General features: G+C 47.1%; 3 protein-coding genes across 7 annotated transcripts in view; 2 read left to right on the top strand and 1 right to left on the bottom strand.

Moving 5' to 3' along the window:
• The window catches only part of LOC129014637 (stereocilin-like), a 29,440-nt gene extending 28,925 nt beyond the window's left edge, over positions 1–515 (top strand). The window contains 1 exon segment of the mRNA XM_054452204.2: positions 133–515. Within this exon segment, the coding sequence (XP_054308179.1) occupies positions 133–221 (89 nt within the window). The 3' untranslated portion in view covers positions 222–515.
• On the bottom strand, positions 508–11,344 carry LOC129014645 (creatine kinase U-type, mitochondrial). Of its 5 annotated transcripts, none has more exons than XM_063652196.1 (12): positions 9,933–11,344; positions 7,348–7,492; positions 6,632–7,115; positions 5,532–6,461; positions 4,729–4,927; positions 4,430–4,525; positions 3,824–4,045; positions 3,609–3,694; positions 3,370–3,493; positions 1,589–1,723; positions 964–1,089; positions 508–757 (listed from the first exon to the last, which is right to left on the bottom strand). In XM_063652196.1, exons 4-12 carry the CDS (start codon positions 5,678–5,680, stop codon positions 641–643), a joined length of 1,254 nt encoding a protein of 417 aa, XP_063508266.1. In that variant the 5' UTR covers positions 5,681–6,461; positions 6,632–7,115; positions 7,348–7,492; positions 9,933–11,344; the 3' UTR covers positions 508–640. The 5 variants fall into 5 exon arrangements, with proteins under 5 accessions (XP_063508266.1, XP_054308202.1, XP_054308203.1 ...); XM_054452227.2 differs by having other exon boundaries at positions 5,532–5,854; positions 6,632–6,827; XM_054452228.2 differs by having other exon boundaries at positions 5,532–5,791; positions 6,632–6,827.
• Positions 9,989–21,099, top strand: part of LOC129014638 (inositol hexakisphosphate and diphosphoinositol-pentakisphosphate kinase 1-like) — a 35,492-nt gene continuing 24,381 nt past the window's right edge. The window contains exons 1-8 of the mRNA XM_063652193.1: positions 9,989–10,012; positions 16,925–17,015; positions 17,228–17,313; positions 17,628–17,782; positions 17,922–18,023; positions 18,492–18,653; positions 18,757–18,878; positions 20,635–20,736. Coding sequence (XP_063508263.1) covers positions 16,993–17,015; positions 17,228–17,313; positions 17,628–17,782; positions 17,922–18,023; positions 18,492–18,653; positions 18,757–18,878; positions 20,635–20,736 — 752 coding nt within the window. The 5' untranslated portion in view covers positions 9,989–10,012; positions 16,925–16,992. The remainder of the gene's footprint in view (positions 10,013–16,924; positions 17,016–17,227; positions 17,314–17,627; positions 17,783–17,921; positions 18,024–18,491; positions 18,654–18,756; positions 18,879–20,634; positions 20,737–21,099) is intronic.

Genomic DNA, 21,099 nt, shown 5'->3' with positions numbered 1-21,099 from the left:
TGTCTGGCTCTTAGAGTGCACCCAGGGAGATCCCTGGAGTGAAGGAGTCTACAGGCAGAGCGCTAATTTCCAAGTATCAATGTTCCTGGAGAGCTGAGTTGTGATATTACTCCCACTCCCTGTCTATTATAGGTCGAAGTACAGCCTGGGGCCTCCAGGACTGGTCACGACCTTCCTGGTCCCTGGTATTGACTATCAGCTTCCTTGGCCACCTGCTATGAGCCTGTCTCTACAGTAGAAGGAGATTGTGGGGAGAGAAATCTTAAGTCATAATGAATCAAGTGCAAACAGAAGTGCATAATGAATAAAGTGCAAACAGAAGTGATTATTTTCAGAAGCTGATGAGGAATATGGGTAAAATGTTAATGCTTTCCACCCACCTGAGAATCAGTGTTCCCGGGATGCCATATCTGGAGTCTCTTTCCATCATAAATAATACCACTGCCTCTTTTCATTTCCTGAAGGCTGCTCCCTCCTCACCCCACCATTAGAAATAACACAGACAGCTGCAGCATAGCAAGGAGTCTTTACTAGGATGGAGGCAGGGGATGCGGGGGCAGGTCCAGAGCAAGTAGAATGGGCCATCATTAGAATGAGCAGAACTCCTGGGAATCTTGAGTCATCAGCTGGCGATGGGGAGTTAATGCTTGGTGTGGATGACAGGTGTGGGGATGCGGATATCCTGGCCTCTCTCCAGACGCCGTTCACAATCAATCAAATAGTTTACTCCATCGATGACCAGTTGCACCAGCTCCACCTGAAGGACAGTAATCTTTGATCTCTGCTTCCTATAATCTGAGTTTTTCTTTAGTACTGACTGACTTGCCTGCTCATTTCCAATTGCCTCCCCACTCAACCTGAATTTCATTTCAGATTATGTTACATCCCGGAGGCTCACTCACTGCCATATTTCAGCCCCCGCAGACCTATACCTCTCCTCATCCTAATCCCTTAGGATCTCACCTCTGATTTGCCTAGTCGGTCCAAATTAGAAATATCAAAGACACCGCCTGTGGCAGCAGTGTCCACTCCTCCAGTACCACGCTTTTGGAGTCTTAGGTTCTCCAGGATCTTTGGGAAGCGGCTATCCTAGGGAGGAGATAGGGATTGGGAGCAGGGTCAATAGAGGCAGAGACTAGTCCTACCTGAAAGAGCCCTGAACTTGCTCAGAGCTCTGTCTCCTGAGCTTTCTTTTTTCTTTTTTTTTCTTTTTTTTTTTTTTTTTTTTAGACAGGGTCTCTCTCTGTCACCCAGGCTGGAGTGATCACAGCTCACTGAAGCCTCGACTTCCCAGGCTTAAGTGATCCTCTCACCTCAGCCTCCACTACACCCAGCTAACTTTTGTATTTGTAGTAGAGATGGGGTTTCGCCAGGTTGCCCAGGCTGGTCTTGAACTCCTGGGCTCAAGTAATCTGCCTGCCTTGGCCTCCCAAGTGTTGGGATTAGAGGCATGAGCCACTGCGCCTGGCCTGTCTCCTGACCCTTTAGCCACAACATGTTTGGCTCCTTTCCAAAGGGTCCACTCCCTCCCCATCCACAACCCACCCTTCCTTACTCACACCCCTCTGTAACCCCACAACTCCTTTACTTTGCTTAGCAGGGGCAGTTTGATGTGCACTCCTGCCCGAAGTCCAGTGCCCAGGTTAGATGGACAGGTCAAGATGTATCCCAAACGCTCATTCCACATGAACTCCCAGCCACGTTCTTGGATAAGTCTCTCCACCTGAGTCCACAAAGGTTTTGTTAATGAAAAATCAGGGATATTTCATTAACCCTGGACCCTCCCTTAGCTAGACCCACAAGAACACTAGAAATATGTCTAGAACAGAAACTTGGCTGTGAATGAATGACATTGATCTTTTTTTAAATGAAAAAGGTTTGTTATTGTTTTCATGCATGCATGATGCAAAATTATGATGTGCATAATAATGAGATTGTGAAAAAATATCTCATGTGGAAGAAGAAAACTTGAAGGAGTGGTGTATTAAGGATGATCTAGGGAAATGAACAGAGGTGGTAAACTGAACTGAGAGAGGACTGATTATTCAATGAGTTCTGCATGCATCGATTATCTTTGCTAATGAGCCTAGAGCTTGGAAGGGTCCTTTCAGACAGAAGATGAAGGTGTAAGCTTTGCCAGGAAGAGGTGAGATAACGTTCTGTTAGCTGTGAACGGAGCACCTGCATGAATGCAGAGAAAGAGGAAAACAGAGCAGGAAAGCCAGATTCATAGGAATAGGGGGCGGGGGGAAGGCGTTTTGCTTCCATTAACCATGTAGTCATGAAGATGACTATTAGAGTTCAAGAGACAAGGGATCTACCAGAGTGATGGTCACAAAGACCACTACCCAACATGAGTAAAGGGATCCTGTTTATAGTTCAGAAGGAACCATGGCATAGGGGATATCTTACATGCTGAACATGGGGGGAAACCCTTCCATCTAGAATAATAATGCAGCTAACACTTTAACACTTATTAAGCACTTACTGTGGACCAAGTACTTTACCTGTATTTCACTTAATCCCCACAACAACCTAAAATGTAGAAAATCTCATTATCCCAATTTTACAGATGAAGAAACTGAGGCATATAATTTAAAGGTACTTCCCTACCCACTCATAGTCAGCATATGTTATCTATTACTTGCCAAAAATAGTAGAAACTTCTCAGAATCTAAAAGAGGAGCTCTTTTTCTTTGCAAACCTAAAATAGAACTGTATGTTTGAGAACATACAGTAAGAATTGAATTGAGTTTGTGGGGATTTCTAATGTAGACTTGAATACGGAGACCCAATCCATGTAGGATTGATGATTCAGTTCAACCTCTCATCTAGAGCCACATATTCTAGAACTCGAACCATTCTATCCTCCACCTTCCCCAGTCTCCCTCCGAACCCTCAACTTAAAGCCTAGACCCGATACTTTAACAAGAATGATAGAATCCAGAGTCAAGGCCTACCTTGGCTCACAACTGGGTGGCTATATTAGAGTCATGAATACAGCAACCTCTCCCCGCCAACATCAATCTAAGCTCGAATGTTTTCCTTATCTACACACCTCACCATCCCACTGCACACATCCCAGGCACTGACGTGCCATCTCAGTTATTCCGTCTTTGCATTACCTGCCTTATTCACTTCCTAAGGTTCCTGACACTCTTTTCCTCATCTTAGGGTGACCACATGTCCTGGTTTTCCCAGTATGGTCCCAGCTGGTTTATACCTTTAGTCCTAGAGTGAGTCCTAGATAGTCCTTTTTACTATCAGACATGTCTTGGGTTGGTTGATAAATTACATAAATCTATTTATGCTAGTCTTTGGTTTTCCTTATGTCCTCCCACCTAGCTCCCCTACACAATATTCTCTAACCTCTTTAAGGCCTCGGCAGAATCTTTCAAACACTCTCTTCATGTTGCCACCCTTCTCCATGGAGATCACCCGTGTATGATCCTCCTCATTCACCCAGATCAGGAAGCTCTTCTCATTGTTGTGCCTGAGGGCCGGAGAGGGACAGTGATCAAGAGGCAAGGCAAGAATTAGGAGAGATGGAGGTAAAAAAGGCATTTATGTGGCCATGAAGACAAAAGAGATAAGGAGCAGCTTCATACCAAATTCCACGAGCATCTGGCCAGTCTCGAGCCATTCCTGCTGCAGTCAGCAATGGGGACACAGGCTTATCAAACAGAAAGTGGTCCTGGGAAGAGTAATGGGACTTGGGTTAAGAATCTTCATGGTGGCCCCTGGGCCTCTCAGAGCCCAAGTCTCATCTGGCCCAGCCTTCCCCATCTGCTCCCACCAACCAGCGCCCTCTTAAGGCCCTCACATCAATAAGCTGCTGCTGTTCAGCCTCTGTCATCTCACTGAGCCTATAGTAACGTCCAGCCAGGTCACCCTTCAGGCCACTCAGTGCATCCACCACAACACGTTCCACCTCTCGTCGCTCTGCTCGAGTGCAAGCTGGAGGCAGACTGAGTCCTCGGATGCTTCGGCCAGTTCTGACTCTAGAGGACAATACATACCTCTCATCAAAGTAGCCAGAACGGATCTGGGAGATAAGGGAAATGAATATAAGTCACAGAAACATGGTGGGAACTGAGGGCCCCTGGGAAAGGAGAGACCTTCCTTAGGCATTAAAGGACTCTGTGCATTCTTCCTGCGTGCATTGGAAGAAGAGGCCCTTTGGGAAAGCACTTGAATTGAAGGGGGCATTGCAGACCCTTCCCCAAACCACCCACCTTGGGCCATGGTCATTCTTATCTATCCTTCCATCTCCATATATGCTGCCCCTTAAGATATGATTCTTTCCTTACATTAAGGTTAAAAGCTCAGTAGTATAATGACCATGAGTCAGGAAATAAGGTGAAGGGGTTGGAGATACAGAGTGTTGTACACAGGCAGTGTAAATCAGAAGTGGGATATTTGAACTCACTTTACTGGCATCCAGATCTGTGGTGTGCTTCATTGTCCGGGGGTCATATCCATTGTGTCGCTCTTGGATCACAGGGTCAAACAGGTCAGCAAATACCTAAGGGGAGTTAAGAGGGAGAGATGGTTAAGGAGAGGGAATCCCTCCCTAGACTTCAATTGTGCATTGATTTCACCGGGTCAGAAAACTTAAATATGGGGGGCTCAGAGTCTTGGGGAAAAGTGAGAGGTCTTTAGGGGAAAGGAGCTGGGATTACTGGGAAGATGAGTTGGATCATCAGGGAGACTCTGGGGACCCCCTACCTCATAGGTCTCCTCATCTCCAGCCACCATGCCCACAGTCTTGATGAAGGGGTGGCCAGGGTTGTCCACGCCAGTCTGGATACACTGATCTAGCGTCCAACCAGTGGGTGTGGTCTTGTCGCAGAGCCGTGCATAGACTGCTGGGGTCAGGTGACTGGCCATGCAGTTGTTGTGCTTTCGGAGGTCTGGGTACTCAGCGCTGGGGAGGGGGTACCCAGTAACCATGGAGGGAGGGCACAGACGCCTAGACCTAGTGCAGTTACCTGGGAGCTGTCCAGTTGGCCATGTCTGGCTTTGCTCCGTGGGAGGAGGGGGAATTAGAAAGAGGCTAAACCTTGGTAATCTCTTTAGGGACTTTCAGAGTCTATGCTTTCCCAATAGTTCTAGTTGCCTCTGGCTGGCCAGCTCAGTTTCTTCAGATCTGCTCAGTTCTTTCCTCCCATGACACACCACTAGGGATGGAGGAGGGGAAAAGCCCAAGGAGAGGAATTGAGGAAATGAGGGAAGGAGATGGAGGGGAGCGAAAAGGATAGTTCCTGGCTTTACAATTAGGGATTTGGGCAGCGAGTGCAGCTAGAACTCGTAGGGCCAGAGCTGGTCTTGGCAGGTCCCCAGGAATGTTCTTGCTTTATGGTTTTGGCCCCCACCCCCACCCCACTGAGGTCTGCAGACTGCACAGCCCTCCAGCTCCAGGGCCTTCGTGATTATAGCCCTTCTCTGTTGCTCGGATTCTCATTTCTACCCGCACCTTCGTTCCCATCACCACCTGCCCCCGCCTCCTCCCGCGCCTTAGGCACTGTTACCTCGGGGGATACAGCCTCCGTCGTTCACTGGCCGCTCGTACAGGTTCCGGTCGGAGCACAAACCCAGCGGCTAGAGACCCCGCTCCCGCCAAAGCCAGGAGCCTGAGTCCTGGGCGGGCGGACAACAGACGGGAGAAGGGACCAGCCATGGCTTGAGGTCTGGCTACGGGATCCTGGAGTAGGCGCTGGCGCAAGATAAGATCCAGAACAGGGAGGGAGGATGCAACCGGATAGACCGAGGGCCGGAGCTAGGTCCGAGGCTGCAGCCGAAATGGGGGTCGGATTGGAGGCTGGAGCCGGAATGGGAGCCGGTGCCAACCAGACTGCAGGAGAGGCGCAATGAGCTAGTGGCAGGCGGGCGGGCGGAGGAGAGGGAGGCCCCAGCTGCAGTCTCAGGGGGGAGGGGGGCTCCCCCAGGCCCCGCCTTCCCGCCTGCCACCGCGCTAGGTGCGCTGGGGCAGGGGTGGGCAGCACCCGCCAGGTAATTAGCGGGACTTGAGACTCGCGCGTCTAAAGCCGGGGATGTAGCCCCCACCCGCCCCCGGGATGTGGCCGCCCAGATTTCAGCACCAAGTGGAGGACAGCACCCACGTGGACTAGCTGAACCCCAACACCCTTCCCCCAAACCCCTCGGTTTAAGCCGAAACTCGATCCGTCTACCCTGTGGGTGTGCAAGGGTGACATTGCCCAACCTTTCCTCTGCTTTCGGCCTGCCCCAGCCACCTCTTCCATCTCCCGGGGGCGGCTGCGGGGAAACCGCGGAATAAACACAGATCCCGGAGGAGGATATGGAGAAAGCACAGGGTTAGAGGCAGGCACTGGGAAAGACACCCACCGGCTCAAGGTCACCTTTTCCTTAGAACCAGGAAGAGGAGCAAGGTGCTTCCTTGCCACCTCTGTGCACGCCTTACAAGGTTGAGAAAGGACTCCCTGGGAGGAACCAGGGAAATATTAATTCTTACACCATCTGTGCTGTGTCCTCCACCTCCACTCTGCACCCAAGTCTGAAGCCCTGTTATTTCCTGCCTCTGCTTCTTATGATCCCCCACTTTTTGTTTTCCTTTTGTCTCTCCCACTTTCCTCCCCGTCCCCTACCTCACCTTTGATCTTTTACTTCTCTGCGTCTTTTCCAGGCTCAGATGTGTTTGCTGCTCACAGGATGCCCTCTGCGTTTTCTCGGCAAGCTTGCCCACCTGTTGGTGGTGCTGGGTGTGGGGCTGGGGTTGGGCAGGGAATCGTTAGTTTCCTCTTCCTCCTCTCCCTTGGCTTCTCTCTCCGTAGTTCCTAGTTCCTGTGCTGGAGGAGAAGGTAAAGTGAGGTGAAGGGTGTGGTGAGATGACTGGGTGTGGGATTGGAACAGGCAGGCACAGGTCTCCAGACACCACATGTGTTTCCTCTCTTGGCTCCAGAGAGTAAAGGCGAGTGGTGTACAAGGGCATGAGGTCGTCAGGGAATCTCTGCCTTCCTCGTGGTCCCCTCTCCTGCTCTCTCTCCTCGTAAAATGCATATTCAGATTTGAGAGGGCTTTGTTTCCCAGCTCCAGGTATGACTTGACCTTTGTCCTTGTAGCAAGGAGAATGAATGCTAGAGTTGGAATAGAGATGAGGGGCTTCAGCATGGAGGGTCAGTTAAGGTGGAGTAGCACGGTGGCATTAGTCCCTTCCCTCTGCTATCCTGGTGTACCCACAAGACAGATACTTGGAAATCTTAAGAGAGAATATTTGGGAAAGAGAATTCCCTTCACATCGAGAATTCCCCCATACTACTCTCATTCCCTTAATTCTCCTTAGGCCTTCCTTGTGTCCTTTTATTCTACCTTCCTCATTTGTGGGTATTCTTAGAAGCATCCACCTCTCTCTTGGGTCCATCCCTTCTTCTTCTGGTAAGACATCAATTATTAGAGAACAGAGTTATGCAGCTGCAGTGTGGAAAATGTTATCTGTGCTGTGGGGCCTCTTCACCTAGGTTAAAAAGTAGCCATGAGTAAATAAATATAATTTCTTAGAATAGTGTGTATTTATCCAGATAAATAGGGAGATAATCTTCCAGAGCAGTAGGGTTGCTATTTGATTGAGAGGATATTACTAAGATTAAGGAATAGGGAGTGGGAAGAGATAATTACCGAAGGAGAAATAAGACAGCCAGAGGAGTAATTACCCAAGTTTAGAGAGTAGCTTCCCAAATGTGAACAATAATTCCACTGAGAAAACACATGTACTTGTGCGCTTTTCTTTTCTTTTTCTTTTTCTTTTTTTGAGACAGAGTCTCGCTCTGTTGCTTAGGCTGGAGTGCAGTGGCGCGATCTGGGCTCACTGCAAGCTCTGCCTCCCAGATTCACGCCATTCTCTTGCCTCAGCCTCCCGAGTAGCTGGCACTACAGGCACCCGCCACCATGCCCGGCTAATTGTTTTTCATATTTTTAGTAGAAATGGAGTTTCACCGTGTTAGCCAGGATGGTCTCAATCTCCTGACCTCATGATCTGCCCACCTTGGCCTCCCAAAGTGCTGGGATTACAGGTGTGAGCCACCGCGCCTGGTCACTTGTACACTTTTCTTATCCCTCACGTGCCTTTGAGAGGCAGAGAATATATTAATGTTCATTTAAATCATTATTTTACTGCCTATGGAAGTAATATATGATGTTGATATATGGTATTTCATTTATTTAATAAGAATTATTGTTGTAAATAGTATTTAATATTTTTAAAGCACTTTACAATTACAAGGAACTTTTATATGTATTATTTCATTGAGTTGAATTGGATTGTTCCAATGATGACTAGGGACAGCGTCTACATTTTCATGGGGATAGTAAGGGGAGTTAAATACCTGGAAGATGCTGTAATAGCTAGTTTGAAGGTCTAGAGTGGTGGAGGGGGTATGAGCCTGAGCATGAACTAGGGAGGCATCTATTCCTCTTAGAATAACCTATTCAGGCCCTTACAATCATTTCTATGTCCATTCAGGAGGCCTTGTAGGGTCAGTACAATGAGGCACGACTGGAAAAGTGGTAAGACCCCTAATGTTGCAGAGAAGAAAGAGGGAACAACTGTCTTGACCAAGGAAACCCAAGTGAGGATGCAAGGATAATAAGAGCAATAACATATACAATACAAAATTCTTTCATATTATCAGTACTCTTTAAGTGAGGTGTTTTGTTGTTGTTGTTTTTTGAGACAGGGTCTCGCTCTGTCACCAAGGTTGGAATGTAGTGAGGTGACCTTGGCTCACTGCAAACTCCATCTCCCAGGCTCAAGTGATCCTCCCACCTCAGCCTCATAAGAAGCTGGGAGCACAGGCATACACCACCACACCTGGCTAGCTTTTGCATTTCTTGTAGAGACAGGGTTTCATCATGTTGACCAGGCTGGTCTTGAACTCCTTGCACTCCAGCAATCTGCCCGCCTCGCCTTCCCAACATACTGGGATGGCAGGGATGAGCCACCACAATCGGCCTTAATTAGGTGTTTTTTTTTTTTTTTTTGATACGGAGTCTGGATTTCTCGCCAGGCTGGGGTGTAGTGGCACCATTTCAGCTCACTGCAATCTCCACCTCCTGGGTTCAAACGATTTTCCTGCCTCAGCCTCCCGAGTAGCTGGGATTACAGGTGCGCACCACCACATCCGGCTAATTTCTGTATTTTTAGTAGAGACGGGGTTTCGCCATGTTGGCCAGGATGGTCTCAACCTCCTGACTTCCTTATCAGCCCGACTCGGCCTCCCAAAGGGCTGGGATTACAGGCGTAAGCCACCGAGCCCAGCCCTAGGTTTTTAATCCCATTTTTATGGATGAGAAAAATAAAGGCTCAGAGAAGTTAAGTGAGTCGCTCAAGGCTGCACAGCTATTAAGGGTAAGGCCAGGATTCAAACCCAGCTTTGTCTGAAGCGTGGAGAAAAAGCAGGCTGTGGAGATAGGAATCAATTTGTCTGGAGTTCCAGGTCCATCCATTTTCTTGCCTCCTCTGTAAATGTCTCTCTGTTCCTTCCCTCAACTTTCTTATCTGCTTCTCTCTTTGTCTCTTTTTTGTCTCCAGTCTCCCTGTCACTCCTCTTTATATCTGTTAATATTTTCAACCTTTATTTATTGGATCTATACATATATGAGACCCCGTTTTGTCTCATAAGACAAACGGAAGACCTGGTTTTGCTCTGAAGGAGCAGCAATGGCACAAATTCTGCCTCTTCCTCTTTCTCAGCATCAGGCTTCCCACCCACCCCGTCGTCTCATGGAACGTCTCTGTCTAGACCACGCATCTGGACTTTGGCGACACAGTAAGAAATCAAAGGAAGGGAGCATCAAATTGCATTCCCTCCCAGAGCCACTAGGGGTCACGCTTCTCCGCGCAGAAGCGCCGGCCAACGCAGCCGTGCCTGTGCGCGCCCTTCGCTGATTGGTCGTACCGCAAAGAAGTCGCACTTTGATTGGGCCGCTGTCGGGTGTCGCTGCCGGCAGGTTCGGCGGCGCGAGCGGAGGGAGGCGGGTGAGTGAAGGCCGGTGGCGGTGGGGGAGTGGCTGGGGCTGGGGGAGGTATCGGAGGGGGTGGGCGCGGTAGAGTGGGCTTGGTGGGTTCCCAGGGCTGGGGTTCTTTCCGGGTGGGCTCCGCTTTGGGAAGGGGCCCAGCGGAGGGGCCTTAGTGTCAGCGTAGGGAGAGTGAGGCGGCGAAGGCGGGGGCGGGCAAAGGCTAGTGGAGTCGAGATGGGGAGGGCTGTATTCGTGACCCGGAGCTGTGCGAGGAGAGTACCGAGGAGGGGGTCGGCGGGAGAGGAGATTGGTATGTGGGGGTCTGCGTGAGGAACAGGGGGTCCTGTGGGAGGATGGAGGAGCGGAGTCGTACAGAGGAGAGGATCAAGGTGGAAGGGATCTGCGCTAGGAGGGGTGGGGCTGGAGTCCAGGGGGAAGGGGGTAGCTTGAGGAATGGGTTGTGGCGGAGAGAAGACAGCCTGGAGGGAGGGGTGGTGTGAGGAAAGAATGGATGGCAGGCCTTCATTGTGAGAGGTCACTGAGGGGTCAATATAAAGATGTTACCAAGTATGGTGACTCGTGCGAGGGGGTGAAGGAGTTTAATACTGGGGAATCAGTGAGTGCGAGGATTAGTTGGATTAATGGAATTAGTTGACCAATGATGCGGGGCGGGATGGGGAGGCTGCAGTCAGTATTGGGGCAAGAGTCGTAGCAAGTTGGGGAAAGAAGGCGGAACGAAGCAGCTGATACTGAGAACAGGGAGAGGAGCACAGTTGATCAGAGTCGGAATGAGGAGTGTGTCTGAAGAATTAAAAATTGCATTAAGAAGGAAGTGAGGCGTCCACTGTTCAAGGTGGGCAGAAAATAGTGTTGGTGGCCTGAGGAGTTTTTCTGTGTTGGAAGTATTCCTGCCTGGAATTTGTATTGATATTTCCTCTTCACTACCAATGGAGTCCACCATCAAGTGCATAGTGATTTAGGAAATTAGACGACTATGCAAGGAGCCCTAAATTCTAAGGGATAAAGAAGTTACACCGTTTACCCTCCCTTCTACCCCTTCTCCAGATCTGATTTAACATAGGTGTTCCTGAGAAGATTGCCTGCCTGCCCCTCCCTCGTTACCTCACTCGCCTATCTCCTTGCTTCTTTCCTTCCATTCACATTGATTCCTGTCAGAGTAAGACTGCCCTTCAGCCCAGTGTGGAGTGTGAAGTTTTCTTTTCTTTCGCAACAAAGTTTGGGGGAGAGGCGGATGGGGAGAAGAGCACGGAAAACGGAAGCGGCTCTGGGAACACCACATTAAAGCCCAGCTTCTCCCAGAGGTGCATCTAAATAAATCCTGGCTTATTTCATAGCTATTTCTGTCAGGCTTCTATTTTTGCTTTGTTAACTGGGAATTTAGACCTTTCGTCTCTCTTCAGCCACATATTTGTAAACAGTCTCGTCCCTATCCTATTACTTACCACGCCCCGTTATGTAGTTGCAGTAGAATTTCAAGAACATGAGTGTACATTCAGTAGAAAACGAGGAAGGACTCAATGGAAGAAAGGGCAAAGGGTTAGGAATCTTAGACTTGAGAGAAAGTCCCTGCTTCAGAGCGAGGATAAAGAATGCAACAAAATTCTACTTGCTCAAACTATACAGGGACCTTGGGAATGTCCCAAGTCAGGGAAATTGGGTCAGGTCACTGAAAAGGAATTCAAAAAATAGCGTTTTTATCACAGGGAAGAGTGTGTGTATGAGACCTGCAGTGCACAACTAGAAATACTAAGTCTAAGGAGAATGTCGCATCCCCGTGGCAGTTGAGAAGTAAAGACAGCAGATGATGAAAACTGGAAAGGTCGAGAGGTCGAGGTCTATATAAAGGTCCGCTAGAACTTTCTTTCTTTTTATTTATTTATTTTTTTTTTGAGACAGGATTTTCTCTCTTGTCGCCCAGGCTGGAATGCAGTGGCATGATCTCGGCTCATTGCAACCTCCGCCTCCTGGGTTCAAGCGATTCTCCAGCTCCAGCCTCCTGAGTACCTGGAATTACAGGCGTGCGCCACCCCACCCGGCTAATTTTTTGTGTTTTTAGTAGAGGCGGGGTTTCACCATGTTGGCCAGGCTGTTCTTGAACTCCTGACCTCAGGTGATCTGCCTGCCTTGGCCTCCCAAAGTGCTGAGATTACAGGTGTGAGCCACCGTGCCCGGTGGTCAGCTAGAACTTTCTAAATTGCAAAATTGCAAACCCCACTTGTAATGAAAGAGTTTAAAATAAAGATAGAGAAAATAATTATTCAAGACTATTTTCAAAATCTATGAGACTAATTACATATATAAGATATTATTTCTGTAAGACAAGTTCATTTACTTAAGGAGTTTGTGGCTTTCACTAGAGTCATTGGTCAGTATTTCTGAGAACTTTTGGAGACCACGGAAAATTGCTGATGTGTGACTCAATTTTTATTTTTGGAAAATAATAACAGATACTCATATCCTTACAATTCTTAGGAACAAATGTTAACCTTTTGTGTATTTGCTTCAGATCTTTTTTACAATTGAAATAAACATTGTAGATAAGGTTGTGGAGTACCATTTGAATCCTCAGTTCCATTCTTCCTTCTCCTCAAAGGTAACCATTATCATGAATTTGATGTCTTTCTTTCCAGTCCCTGTTTTTATACTTCTACTAATTATATATGCAGTCATAAACCATATGTAACATTTGTATTTATACAATAGCGTTGTGCTGCAGGCATATTTCTGCAGTTTGGAAACTGTCCATTTATTACATATAGCTTTTATTTTTACATTGCTATTAGTCTATCATTTCTATATATGACATTATATTTATGGATTCTACTTGTAACCTCTGAACGGTTTTCAGTTTTTCTCATTACCAGCAGAGAGATGAAGAAGATTAAGAAGTTCCTCACAAAAGTCTTACGTAGGAGAATTTCTCTACAGCAGGGTTTCTCCACCTCAGCACTACTGAGATTTAAGGCTGGATAATTCTTGGTTGTGAGGAGATATCTTATGCATTTTAGAATGTTTAGCAGTATCCCTGGCCTCCACTCACTAGACGCCAATAGTACCTTTCTAATTGTGACAACCAAAAATGTCTCCTGCCAAACGTCCCCTGTGCAGCAAAATCACAGCTGGTTGAGAACAACTACATTACTTGTGTGTACACAGAAGTGGAACTGCTGGTTCAAGTTAAAGTCTTAAGATATTCTTACTGGTACAGTTTTAGGCAGGATTTTTTTTTTTTTCACTGCAGCTCCTGGTGTGAGGGACCTTGGCCTAGACTAGCACTGGTTCTATAGTACCAGGGGACATTAGAGAGAACATTGAGATTTCAGTTTGAGAATGGGTTGGAGACTGCTGTATGGATGCCTGTATTCTCAACCTCCCAACCACACTAGACCTCTTTCCCTGAACAGATTTTCTGAACTTGGGCATTTGTCTTCTATTATTATTATTATTATTATTATTATTATTATTATTATCATCATCATTATTTGAGGCAGGGTCTTGCTCTCACCCAGGCTGGAGTGCAGTGGCACGATCACAGCTCACTGCAGCCTTGACCTCTTGGGCTTAAACAGTCCTTCCACCTCAGTCTATTGAGTACCTGGGACCACAGGCTTGTACCACTCACTATGCCTGGCTAATTTTTAAAAACTTTTTGGCCGGGTATGGTGGTTCCCACCTGTAATCCCAGCACTTTGGGAGCCGAGGCAGGTGGATCATGAGTTCAGGAGTTCGAGACCAGCCTGGACAGCATGGTGAAACCCCATCTCTACTAAAAAAAAAATACAAAAATTGGCCAGGCATGGTGGGATGTGCCTGTGGTCTCAGCTACTCGGGAGGCTGAGGCAGAATTGCTTGAACCCGGGAGGTAGAGGTTGCAGTGAGCTGAGGTCACGCCACTGCACTCCAGCCTGGGCGACAGAGCGAGACTCCGTCTCAAGAAAAGAAAAAATTTTTTTTTTCTTTTGAAACAGGGTATTTTTGTGTCACCCAGGCTGGAGTGCAGTGGTACAATCACGGCTCACTGCAGTCCCGACCTCTTGGGCTTAAACAATCCTCCCAGCTTAGCCTCCCAAGTAACTGGGACCACAGGCTCGTGCCACCATGCATGGCTAATTTAAGAAAAAGCTGTTGTAAAGGCCAGGTCTCCCTATATTGCCCAGGCTGGTCTCGAACTCTGAGGCTCAGGCAGTCATCCTGGTTCAGCCTCTGAAAGTGCTGGGATTACAGGCATGAACCACTGCACCCAGCCTTAAAATTTTTTTGTAGAGATGAGGTCTTGCTATGTTGCCCTGGCTGGTCTCAAACCCCTAAGCCCAAACGATCCTCTTGCCTCAGCCTCCCAAAATGCTGGAATTATAGGGATGAACCATGGTATCTGGCTGTGCAACTGTCTTTTAAGGTGGAGTAGATGAAGGAGAGAGAGATCATGGGGGTTTTATTATTTTTTTAATTTTTGGTTTGAGAGAGGGTCTCACTCTGTCACCCAGGCTGGAGTGCAATGGCGTGATCTCAGCTCACTACAACGTCCGCATCCAGGGCTCAAATGATCCTCTTGCCTCAGCCTCCCAAGTAGCTGGGACTACAGATATGCACCACCATGCCTGCCTAATTTTTGTATGTTTTTGTAGAAACTGGGTTTCGACATGTTGCCCTGGCTGGTCTCGATCTCCTGGACTCAAGTGATCCACCCTCCTCAGCCTCCCAAAGTGCTGAGATTATAGGTGTAAGCCAGTGTGCCTGGCCTTAATATTCTGATATAATGCTTAGAATGTAGGGTGCCCTCAATAAATATTTTTTGATTTAATCTTTGGGAAGAATGAAGATGATGTTTAAGGGGAAAGGCAGATGAGCTCTCTTATTCCTCTGCCTTTGCATTAAATTACTGAATTAAACACTACTGTGAGGAGGTGGAAAAGGGCTAGGAACATTGTGAAATGAGTCCAAAGTTTGAAATGTCACTCTAACCTTCTCTTCTGGTAGGACTCAACAGTAGCCTTCCTTGAGGACCTGCCTTTCCCATTTGCTGCCTGAAGTTAATGTTTCTTGCTGGCCAAATCAGGGACATGCCGGCATTGTAAGGGCTGATTATCTGATCCTCTTACTAATTTATTGGTTGGGGTGGGGTGAGCAGGGAGGAAAAGGGATACCTTGCTTTTCTTTTATGGCTCTTTTAGCATCTCAAGTCATAGCCCATATGCCTCCTTTCTTGTTGATCCTTCTTCCTATAGCTTTGTTTTGTTTCCCCTTATAGTTCCCTCTTATGCTTTTCATCTCCATCCCCATCCCCACCCACTACCAGGGGGCTTGGGTTCTGAGCAGATGGGGTACCCCCCTCTGCAGAGCGGGATGAGTGGGTGTTCCGGCAGGGATGTGGTCATTGACGGCCAGTGAAGGCGAGAGTACCACGGCCCACTTCTTCCTTGGAGCTTGAGATGAGGGGCTGGGCACCCGAGGAATAGGCATGAGGCCAGAAGAGAGTGACAGCGAGCTCCTTGAGGATGAGGAGGATGAAGTGGTAAAAATGGGGAAAATGATGTAACTTGGGGTTGAAGCCTCTGTCCTAAAGAGTTAAGATTCTATTGGTTAGAGATACCTCTCTGTTCTTTCTGAATGCCTAGACTCCCTGTCATAAACAGGCCCTATCCTGGTTTAGGGGAGGGGCAGTAGAGATTGGTTAGATTGCCTCTCTTACAAACCCCTGCACTGGCCGGGCGTGGGTAATCCCAGCACTTTGGGAGGCCAAGGCAGCTGGATCATTTGAGGTCAGGAGTTCGAAACTAGCCTGTCCAACATGGTGAAACCCTATCTCTACTAAAAATACAAAAATTAGCTGGGTGTGGTGGGCGCCTGTAATCCCAGCTACTCAGGAGGCCTAGGCAGGAGAATCGCTTGAGCCCAGGAGTTGGAGGTTGCAGTGAGCAGAAATCATGCCACTGCACTCCAGCCTAGGCGACAGAGGGAGACTCCATTTCCAAAAAAAAAAGAAACCCCTGCCCTTAGGATCTTCCTGTTGTCTCATGGTTGTTGGTTCTCTAGGTCTCCTGCTTGAGCACATATTTCCTACTGTGGAAAGGCTCCTATTCTGTAGGCAGTTGGAATCCCTAGCTGTGCCCCAACCTCGATCAAAGTTAGGAGGCACCCTTTATCCCATAGGTCCAGAGTCCTGGCAAGAAACTCTGTGCCATAAGAAGATAAGACAGTATTCTCAGAAGGGGGTGATATTGGTGGGAAGTTCTTGAGTTTCTGATAGCACTTCCTCTTTGTAGCCTCCTGAACCTCAGATCATTGTTGGCATCTCTGCCATGACCAAGAAATCCAAATCCAAGCCCATGACTCAAATCCTAGAGCGACTCTGCAGATTTGACTACCTGATTGTTATCATTCTGGGAGAAGATGTAATCCTTAATGAACCCGTGGAAAACTGGCCATCCTGCCACTGCCTCATCTCTTTCCACTCCAAAGGCTGGGGCCTGTGAAGGAAAATGGGAAGGAATGGTGGTGGGGATACTGGTTTGGGAAATGAGGTTCTTATTGTCTTATTTCCTTAGTAAAGAGCCATCAGCTACTTGTGACACACTAGAGAATGGTGCCAAGGAGTTTGCTTTCCCTACATCTTGGAGGAGTTGCCGGGGGTTTAAAGCCTATAGTCTAACCTCAGGACAACTCTAAGTCTCTTAGGATCAATGAAAGAATTGGGTCTCTGGAAGGACTGTAAAAATAATTTCTGTTTTACTTTTTCTTGATAAATATCCTAGACTTGGGGAGCTGGGCAGAAGAATAAGTGATGGGTTGAATGGGTAGAGGAGCTCAGTGGCAGCTAATAGCTTTAATATGTATTTGTATCTCTCTTGCTCTTTTCTCGTTCTCTTTCTCTCCCTTCCTTTGGTCTCTTTATTTCCTGTCTCCATTCCAGGCTTTCCTCTGGACAAAGCTGTGGCTTACTCCAAGCTTCGAAACCCCTTTCTTATCAATGATCTGGCCATGCAGTATTACATCCAAGATAGGTATAACTTCCTGTTGACCAGTGAGATGGGTGGCTTTGGGATCATGCATGTTCAGGGAACCCACTCTGAGAGGGGCAGAGTCAAACCAACATGCCTAATTTTTGTACCATAATTTTGTGCCCTGGTGTCTTTTAATCCTGTGCAGATGAAATCCCCAGCCCCTGCCCTTAGTTACTCCCACCTCTCCCAGCTATTTTATTTGGGGGTGACAGGAGGGAGGTGTACCGGATCCTGCAGGAAGAGGGTATTGATCTGCCTCGATATGCTGTGCTCAGCCGTGATCCTGCCCGGCCTGAGGGTGAGTACCTGGCCTGAGGGAGAGTTAGTCCTGCTTTTCTTTGCTTTCTGTGACTTAGCCACGTTTCCATCTTCTAGACATCTCCTATATACCACCTATCTGTGTGGGGTTTTGGTTATTGGATTATGGGTGGGGTTAGAGCCATGAGTCTTCGGACAGAGGCTTGGACCTGTTATATAGAGATTTTACCTCATCTATTACAAAGATATAGTCATAAAAATTTGAGGGTTATAGAGATGAAAACCTGGGGAAATGAGAATTAGTAATATTCCACAACCTTAGGCCATAGGAATGACTACACATCCACCTTTCAGAATGCAACCTGATAGAAGGTGAAGACCAAGTAGAGGTCAATGGAGCTGTCTTTCCCAAGCCCTTTGTGGAAAAGCCAGTGAGTGCAGAAGACCACAATGTTTACATCTACTACCCCAGCTCAGCTGGAGGAGGAAGCCAGCGTCTCTTTCGTAAGGTAGGGGGGATATTTGAGCATCTGGGGAGTCAGAGAGGTAAAAGGGCAAGATGAGGTTGTGGGGAAGGAAGATGGAGCATTTGGGGACAGAACAGAGAGTTGAGGCAACATTGTTTTTTCTTCTTTTTTTCTCTTGAAGATTGGCAGCCGAAGCAGTGTTTACTCTCCTGAGAGCAGCGTCCGAAAGACGGGGTCGTACATCTATGAGGAGTTTATGCCAACAGATGGCACAGATGTCAAGGTTATGGTGGATATAGGGATTTAAGAGGTTACAAGTGTGTGGGTGGGGATGGGGTACTTGGGAAGCAGGTGGAAGTATATGGGGAGGAGGTCCTAGAAAATAACATGATGTGAATGTGATTGGCTTTCATATTCAGGTGAAGATAATGAGTGGAGGATACAGACATTCACATTTTCACTATCAGAGCAAAGGCAAGGCTGACTTAGAAAAATGGTATAATGTTGGTAAATTATTTTTTAATAAAGGCTACCTGAGAGTAGTGGAGTCCTGAGGAGAAATTCATAATGATACTTCAGTAGGGCTCAGTAGGAAAAATGTTGGTCAGTCTCCTTAATGCTCAAGATTTGTTTGTTTTGTTTTTGTTGTTGTTGTTTTACTCTGAAACTAGTCTACAGACCTAGTGCTCATATTGTCTTCTCATATACAGGGTGAGCTGTGGGCATACTCAGTGATGCTATGTACCTGCAGGTGTATACAGTGGGGCCAGATTATGCCCATGCTGAAGCTAGAAAATCTCCAGCTTTGGATGGGAAGGTTGAACGAGACAGTGAGGGGAAAGAGATTCGATATCCAGTCATGCTGACTGCCATGGAAAAGCTGGTGGCCAGGAAAGTCTGCGTAGCTTTCAAGGTAGAGGAGGGCCCAGGGAGGTTGTGAAATGAGGGAGAAAGGAAGGAACAGGGGTCCGGGAAGGGTAACTGTCTTGTTCTCATCTTTCTTGTTTTCCTTGCAGCAAACAGTTTGTGGATTTGACCTTCTTCGTGCCAATGGTCATTCCTTTGTGTGTGATGTCAATGGCTTTAGTTTTGTCAAGAACTCGATGAAATACTACGATGACTGTGCCAAGATTCTGGGGTACGAGACATAGTGGTCTGTGCTGGGGAGAATGGGCTTACAGAAGAATATTTGAAAGTTTTTTCTTTATTTTAAATATCATAAATATGATTTAAAAGTGAAAAAGCAGGCCAGGCGCGGTGGCTCATGCCTATAAACTCAGCACTTTGAGAGGCTGAGGCGGGTGGGTCACCTGAGGTCAGGAGTTAGAGACCAGCCTGGCCAACATGGTGAAACCGTGTTTCTACTAAAGATACAACATTAGCCAGGCATGGTGGCGCATGCCTGTAATCCCAGCTACTAGGGAGGCTGCGGCAGGAGAATCGCTTGAACGCAGGAGGTGAAGGTTGCAGTGAGCTGAGATCGTGCCATTGCACTCCAGCCTGGGTGACAAGAGCGAAACTCCATCCCAATCAATCAATCAATCAATCAATCAATTAAATTAAAAAAATAAAAAGAAAGAAAGGGCTCCTCAGGCTCCTTGCCTTTCTAACACTGCCCCTCCCAGAGACCATTGTTGTTAACAGTTTTAGACATAACAATTTATCTTTTTCTACCATATCCAAACTGTATTTATTTTACTAAATATGGTCATACTATAATACTGCTCTGCAGCTTGACTTTCCAAGAAATTTGTCACGTAATGTATAAACCATTCAGAAATATATGAGGAATGATGACCATAGTGAGCATCTATGTATTCACCACCCAGCTTAAGAAATAAAATATTAGGAATATAGGTCGGGTGTGGTGGCTCATGCATGTAATCCTGGCACTTTGGGAGGCCGAGGCGGGTAGATCACCTGAGGTCACGAGTTTGAGACCAGCCTGACCAACATGGTAAAACCTTGTTTCTACTACAAATACAAAAAATTGGCCAGGCTCGGTGGCTTCCGCCTGTAATCCCAGCACTTTGGGAGGCCAGGGTGCATGGATCACCTGAGGTCAGGACTTCGAGACCAGCCTGGCCAACATGGTGAAACCCCATCTCTACTAAAAATACAAAAAAAAAAAAATGAGCCAGGCATATTGGTGGGCGCCTGTAATCCCAGCTACTTGGAAGGCTGAGACAGGAGAATCACTTGAACCTGGGAGGCGGAGATTGCAGTGAGCCGAGATCATGCCACTGTACTCCATCCTGGGTGACAAGAGTGAGACTGCATCTCAAAAAAAAAAAAAACCAAAAAACCAAAAAAAACCAAAAAATTAGTCAACCGTAGTGGTGGGCCCCTATAATCTCAGCTGCTCAGGAGGCTGAGGCAGTAGAATCACTTGATCCCAGGAGGTGGAGGTTTCAGTGAGCTGAGATCATGCCATTGTACTCCAGCCTGGGCAACAAGAGCAAAACTCTATCTCAAAAAAAAAAAAAAAAAAAGAAAAATATATATATATACACACACACATATGTACACATATATGTATATATGTGTATATATGCATACATGTGTGTATATACACAAACTATGTGTACACATACGTGTGTGTACACATGCATGTGTGTGTGTGTGTATATATATAATTGAAGCCCCTATGTACTCCTCCTTAGTAACATCCCCTCCCCATCCCCAGAGGGAACCACAATCCATAATTTGGTGTTTGTCATTCCCGTGTATTTATTTATATTTTTACTATATATATATGGGTATTTGTTTGTATGTTTTTAGACTTTATATTAATGTATTCTTCTGCCTGCAGCCTGCTTGTTTTTGTGAGCTTCATTCCTCTGAGTAGTTCTGGTTTATTCATTTTTACATAGCTTCTTTGTTTCTCTTTCTAGGAACACCATAATGCGGGAGCTTGCCCCACAGTTCCAGATTCCATGGTCCATCCCCACGGAGGCTGAGGACATTCCCATTGTTCCCACCACATCTGGCACTATGTAAGCAAAAGCAAAAAATCTGGAGTAACCTACTTAAGACCCATGGGATTCCTTAAGCCAGACTAATGGTTACTTCCTGACCCCACACTACCTGACTAACGGAGCCTAGGCCTCTTATACATAGTCTTCTTAACTCCACTTATACTCCACCGCCGTTTTTTTGTTTTTTTGTTTTTTTTTTTGACACAGAGTCTAGCCCTCTTGCCCAGGCTGGAGTGCAGTGACACGATCTCGGCCCACAGCAACCTCCACCTCCTGGGTTCAGGTGAGCACATCTGGCTAATTTTTGTGTTTTTAGTAGAGACGGGGTTTCACCATGTGACCAGGCTGATCTTGAACTCCTGACCTCAAGTGATCCACCCG

Source organism: Pongo pygmaeus, chromosome 16 (genome assembly GCF_028885625.2).
Source record: "Pongo pygmaeus isolate AG05252 chromosome 16, NHGRI_mPonPyg2-v2.0_pri, whole genome shotgun sequence".
Taxonomy (NCBI): Eukaryota; Metazoa; Chordata; class Mammalia; order Primates; family Hominidae; genus Pongo; species Pongo pygmaeus.
This window is presented reverse-complemented; position numbering and strand designations above follow the sequence as displayed.

Excerpts from the sequence above, each read along its gene's own strand:
- LOC129014645 (XM_063652196.1), bottom strand. The coding sequence starts at position 5,680 with ATGGCTGGTCCCTTCTCCCGTCTGTTGTCCGCCCGCCCAGGACTCAGG. Across the intron at positions 1,724-3,369 it reads TCTGCCGAGGCCTTAAAGAG|GTGGAGAGACTTATCCAAGA; the intron begins GTTAGAGAATAT and ends TTGTGGACTCAG. Across the intron at positions 758-963 it reads ACCGACTAGGCAAATCAGAG|GTGGAGCTGGTGCAACTGGT; the intron begins GTGAGATCCTAA and ends ACTGTCCTTCAG.